Source organism: Sebastes fasciatus, chromosome 18 (genome assembly GCF_043250625.1).
Source record: "Sebastes fasciatus isolate fSebFas1 chromosome 18, fSebFas1.pri, whole genome shotgun sequence".
Classification (NCBI taxonomy): Eukaryota; Metazoa; Chordata; class Actinopteri; order Perciformes; family Sebastidae; genus Sebastes; species Sebastes fasciatus.
The window spans coordinates 6,306,950-6,313,367 of NC_133812.1; the positions used below are offsets into that span (position 1 = coordinate 6,306,950).

General features: G+C 41.8%; 1 protein-coding gene across 1 annotated transcript in view; it reads left to right on the forward strand.

Annotated features, from left to right (window-relative positions):
• The window catches only part of nt5dc1 (5'-nucleotidase domain containing 1), a 66,886-nt gene extending 62,618 nt beyond the window's left edge, over nt 1–4,268 (forward strand). Inside the window, exon 12 of the mRNA XM_074614760.1 lies at nt 1,184–4,268. Coding sequence (XP_074470861.1) covers nt 1,184–1,296 — 113 coding nt within the window. The 3' untranslated portion in view covers nt 1,297–4,268. The remainder of the gene's footprint in view (nt 1–1,183) is intronic.
• Nucleotides 4,269–6,418: the final 2,150 nt, after the last annotated feature.

Below are 6,418 nucleotides of genomic sequence, written 5' to 3' on the forward strand. Positions count from 1 at the left end.
TGTGCGTACTTTCTTAGCTGGAAAGTTATAAAAAATGTCAGATGCAATTCCAACGTCGGTAAGCACTTCTTTTGAAGCATACTGACTGACCAGGGTTGGAAATGAATACTGTCGGCCTTTCTGTAGTGGAGCAGAGACAAAGTGGTTGGAGAAGAAAAGGTGGTTAGAATGAAACACGTGGTTGAAAACACTGAGGACTTAAAATCCTGGTCTAGGTCAAAAGACAGAAGAAATGATGTACTTTAACCCAATTCAGAATTACTCTCAGTTTGTCTGCTCACAAGGGTGGACGTGTTGGCAAGCCCTGTGCCACCATCATGTTATTTTGACCTTACCCACAAGCAGCTGTAATTTAAAGGGGATATATCATGTTCATTTCCAGGTTCATACATGTGTTTTGGGTTTCTACTAGAACATGTTTACATGCTTTAATGTTCAAACAAACACATTATTTTTTTCATCCTGTCTGTCTGAATATACCTGTATTCACCCTCTGTCTGAAACGCTACGTTTTAGCGCCTGTCTCTTTAAAAAGCCCAGTCTGCTCTGATTGGCTCGTGAGAAAAATATGGTGAAACTTTGCAAAGGTAGATCTCAAGCTGTGGGTGTATATTCTAATGAGCCTACATGTGACATAGGAAGGGGAGCCACATCTGATTGGCTTATCGAATCACGTTTTCTGATAAAGACAGCCCACAAAAAAACTGACTGGGTTGTCTTATTTCACAGTTTGTGGGTTGGTAAAAACTCCAGATGCCCAGATGGATGTGCGCAAACACTGAAAAAAGAGTTTTTCATGATATGTCCCCTTTAAGAAAACAGCCAAAGCTGAACGGCATAGTTTTCCCTTTTAACCTGAGTAGACTAGAATGCTTCATTTACATGTTAAAATTTGTTTTTGTTTATTTTTTTCTGTCATTTTTCATCCCACTCGAGTTCGCAGGCCTGGTATTTATCATTGTTTTATGCCAGCGCTGTCTCTTGGGGAGGCAAAAGATCAAACACGTATGAGTCCACACATTCTCTGGCCCTGAGTGATTACTACCTGCTGTTTAGAACAAAGTGTGCTTTTCCACTGAATAATGAATCATTTCTCTTGAACATCTACTGTTGCTTGTCAGCAGCAGCGGTGCATTATGTATTGGACAACCTGCAGTTGACTCCACTGTTTGTTTTTTTCTAGATCTCCCTCTGGATTACAAGTTCCCCAGGTTTTCTCCCGACAAGCCCTGCACCACCGGCTACTACCCCAGGCCCCCGGATTCTTTGCTGAAGAGGTGCGAGAGTCTGTCGTAAAAACGAAAAGGGAAAAAAGTTTTAAAAAAAAAAAAAAAAAAAAAAGGAAACGTCCTCCCTTACCCCTTCTGCCTCAGGAGAGGAATGTGCCTCCATTTTTGCCTGTAGTTTCCCACCTGACCCCGCCGCCATCTGTGGAGCACAGGAAGCATACACTCCTCACCCATTCAGAGAAACCATGTGAATGTAAGCCACAGTATCTCTCTGTAATAACGCCTACATTTGAACGTCGTTTCGTGGTTTAGTGTACGTGGAAATACGACAAAAGTAAGTGTGTGTGTGTGTGCGTGTGTGTCTGCATACAGTAATAACAGAAAATAGTGTTTTTTATTGTTTCATGTGTGAGGCCCTTATTATTTTCTATGTTTAAAAATCTGAATTTTTCCAAAATAAAGTGAACATTTTACTGTCTCTTTATCCCTGAAGTGATTACCTCAAGAACGTTATCTACTGTAAGCAGTACCCAGATGGTGTGTTTGTCCCTAAAAACCCTTTGGAGTCATTGTGTCAGTATTTCTGTATAACACTGTTACTGTGAAGTCCTCTTTTTTAAAAATATAGTTTTACTGTATGCATTTGAATAACCTTAACATTAGGGTTAAGGTCTACTGTTTCCCCTGTGTCAGTTTCGTAGAAGGTGTTAATCTTCAGGTCATTGTTGCTAAAGAAGTGGCACGATGCTGTCCTTTGTGTTGGCTGTCTCAAAAAAACAACTTTGGGAAACACGTAATAATAATAGTAATAATAATAATGGATGATGAAGACTATGCTAGATGTTCTCTGTATTATTTTTGGTGCAACAGTGACATGTGCTCTTTGAGTGATTGTGTAAAAATGTGGACTACTTTCGTGCTTCATTCATATGCAGTACCAGATTGAGATATGCTCTACCGACTTTCTGAATGGTTCTTTTGTCGGTGTGCGTAGACAAGTTGTGCCATAATATTTAAGAAACACTCTTGTGGGAGTTTGCTTGTTTCTCTCACGTCACAAAAGATTGATTTCAGACTCATCTCTGTGCATCCGGGAAGTGTTTAGCCTAGCATAGCACGAAGGCTGGACCACTGAAACAACATCCAAAACGTAGGGTTCCGTCTCGATAGCTATAGCAAGCTTGTCAACAAAAAGTCAGCTGGGTTTATCTGGCAGCAGAGTTGGGACTGTGTGCAAACTAAAGGTCATCACCGGTCCACTTGGTCGTGCCAGGTCCATATTACAGTATATTCTGTATTTAGGTGCAGTCACCCATTCTCGGGTCTTGGGTCTGCATGTCAATATGTCTAATGCCTAACTGGATCCAAGCGGACTTAGTATTTGCTATCATCTCTTTGGGTCACTTCAGGCCGACCGCATTCTGGCTCAGGTCTAATTATCCTGGGGTCAATTACGTACGCGGGTCACGTCTGGTCTCTTAATGTGAAAATACATTCATACACGTCACGTTTGGTTAGGTTTTCTGCCGTTCTGCTCCGTATTGGACCCAACGTTTTCGTTAAGATTCTGGTGTAAACCAGACAACTGGGCTGGGAGAAGACATTTAAGATGCAACATGCTAGGGCTGTCACTTTTTCAAAAAGTCATGTTTGAATGAAGTAATTATTGTGAAAAATCTGAACAAAGTCACTAAAAAACTATGTGAATTCTTCACTGTTACTTCTCAGATAGCTTGGTGTCGCTAGTTTACTCAATTTTGCAACAACAGGCTAGTTTGCTAAGGGGCATGCAATAGAACAGTGACCATGCATTTTACAAACACCCCCACTGAAGTGCAAGGTAGGCCTGTTTCACCTGTGCACAGGGAATTTTAGTTTCAGAGAGATCATTACATACCAAATACGTGCTTTTATTCCATGTCTAAACTGTTGATTGAATTCTGAATAAAAGCGTCAGCCCTACAGCGTAACTTACAGTCACCGCACCTTTGACCGCAAATTAGCTAATTCTAAATTCATAAAATCATAATGGCTAGGTTTTTTTGTTTTCAGCATTGTTTTACATAAACAAGATACAATATGTAAACTAGAATGGCACTCGGAGAGCGCAGACCTCCGCAGTCCCTCTCTCTGCAGGCAGAAGGAAAGAGGCTGGGTGACGCGTCATGAACGCGTCATCAGTTACACTGCGTATGTCTTACAGCCTGTGGTGTTAATGCACAGGCTGAGCGGAGTTATAAAAAAAAATTATCGAAGCTGGATGATGATCCGGATCGCCACCAAAATTGAATGGATTGTTCATTGTGCCGCACCCCACCCCTCCAAAACATTTCATTCAAATCCATTTTGGACTTTTGGGGTAATCCTGCAAACGGACAAACCAACAAACAAAACCACGCAAGTGAAAACGTAACCTCCTTCCTAGGCCTTCGGCCTTGGCGGAGGTATTAAAACTAGTGGGTTTTTTTAGATGTACTTTTGATGAAGCCAGACTAGCATCTTGGCGAGCTACTAGCTAGTTTGCTAGCTAGATTCTTTTAGCCTTCAGGCTTTAGGAATGTGTCTTAAAACCCGGAAATGATTTAGCAACCCAGAGTGATGCTAACTTCCTGGTTGGCCCACAAAAATACGTCATCCCGGCACCACTCTATATTACCACACAGAGATGATCCTGTTTTCAATCTTCTCATCTCATCAAACAAAAGTATTTCCCAAAATGTCCTTTTAGATGACCATCATCTCACAAATGAAGAGAGAATATTTTGACAATAATAAGCAGCATATAGCTGTCAGCATGTGTGTGAGATTTGGTCATCCAAAGTGAATTATTACTTTTGCTGTGTGTGCAAGTGTTTATTGCATACAGCTGTGGTGATTGTACTTTTCTTTTCTCATCTGACCTGGAAAATCTGACATGCACATTTGCCTTATGTTGGATTCATTTGTGGTCTTAAGTTCTTAAAAACACAGGGAAAGTTCAATTCTGTGTTCAAGTGTTGAAGTACTGTCAATGAAATAAAATGTTCTACAATTTTCTTACATAGGGGTTTTTCTCTTTTTGAGTTTTCTTTGCAAACTTCAGCAAACAAAGACCCTGAACTGTACACACTGAATATGACCTACAGTTGAGTTGCACAGATTTAACGAGGAACACGTGAAGCCAAGACAGAAGCAACAATGTCCTTGTTTCACTGTTAAAGTATTTTATTTCATTTAATCTCTCCATGTAACCAAAGCAGCTCTGCAACACAGGACATTGAACTGCTCTGTTAGTATTTGTTCTGTCTCACTTCTGTCCCCTATTAGGGTTCAGCTGAAATGTACCAGCTGTTATGATACCATAGCAAAACCTCTACAAAACAGATCTGATGTTAAAAGCGCCTGCATACCCTCATTACTGTCTGAAGACGCATCTGAAATCCAATGACTCTTCAACCACTATGGCATAAACAATATTTTGTCTAGTCCAGTGGTTCTCAACCAGGGGTCCTTGAAGGAGTTCCAGGTGGTCCTCCCCCCAGAAAGATGGGGAATCATTTATTTTCACTGTTTAATTCACTATAGAAGTGAGCCCAATGTGAGTAGGAGTCATAAGATTGACTATTCTTATCATAGGTTTCACTTCCTCCAATGTTATCTCCTTGCACCGCAAATGAGACACACACATTTAGTCATTACCCATTCCTCATTAAAATAGTATATATTTTTTTTTACTTTTTATTGACCTGGCTATTTTCTGCAGTCATTGTCAAATCTGGTGTACGTACACTTGCTGGTCTGCTAGCATCGCCTAATGTTACTGAGTCGCTGATGTCATGAAATTTGAAAGCAGCTCAACTTGTTTAAAGGGACTGTTTGTAACTTCTTACACGTACAAATAATTGCAGGTCGGTGTCCTATGCGCGCTCGCGTGTGGCTACGCTGTTCAGACTCAGACTCCAACACAAACTACACGGAAGCACCGAAACCGCAAAGTTCTATCTAGTGAAGCCCGTCTTGCAAAACAGTGTTGGCCGCGGTCGGAGTCCGCGGGGGAGACTGTAGCTTTGGTCTCCAGGACTGGAGTCTCTGCTGTACTCTGCTCCTCTGCTTGCCTTCACTCACACACACCGCTCGTTCTCGCTATTTTGCTCCACTCTCACGTGGATGCGCGCACACTCCACACTGCAGAAGAGTTAGTTTAGCTCTGAGAATATCTAGTGAATGTTCAGTGGACGTTTGTGCAGAAAATAACTGCTGCAGCTCCTCCAGATCAACAGAGGTTTCCCGTGTCTTGTGAAGTGACGGGGCTCCGCAGCGAGAATCGTCTCCGACCAAAACTCCGGTGTCTCCCCTGTTCCCTTCGGCCGCGGTCGGGAGGTTGAGACAGGAAAATCCAACACTAGGATCAGCATTGATTCATGGAGAGACCTTCGTCCGGTAAGCTAACATTACTGCCAAGCAGGTGAAATCTAGAGTGATATTGTGGTTTTAGCTGACGTGTGTCGCCTCACTCGCTACCTATAGCTCGCTCCTACAGGTAGCGAGCTATAGGTAGCGAGCTAGCGACTTGTTGGAGCCCCCTGCTCTAAAACAACAGAAAATGAACATTAGAACCTTCATGAATATAGTTTTATAGAGATATATACTTTATTTGGTTTGCAGCACAATTACAGGGCGTTTCATTAAAAACACAATCACAGGAGCTAATTAGAGTCGTTACTCAAGCTAGCTAGGCTACGTAGCCAAATGTCCAATAGCCTAATAATGCTAGGGGGGTTTATGACGCTTTATGTCCTTAAGCCTATAAAAGTCAGGAGACATGTAGCCCTAAAGAGCAGACTCCTCCTGTACCATACTGTATCTCTGGTCAGCATTATAGTTCCCCTCTTTTTATTCACTACCTGTTATAAGCTAGCTATAAGTGGAGCTATAAGTGGGAGGAGGGCAGCGGCCACTTAAAGGTTCCATATTGTGCTCATTTTCAGGTTCATACTTGTATTTTGTGTTTCTACTAGAACATGCTGTAATGTTCAAAAAACACTTAATTTTTCTTATGCCTGTATTTACCCTCTGTCTGAAACGCTCCGTTTCAGCTTATTTTGACGGAATTGTAATGGAATTGTGACAGAATTGCGTTGCTAGTCAACAGCTTGGGTCCATGTATACTTCCTGTCAGCTGCTGACATTTACATACACTGCAACCAGGA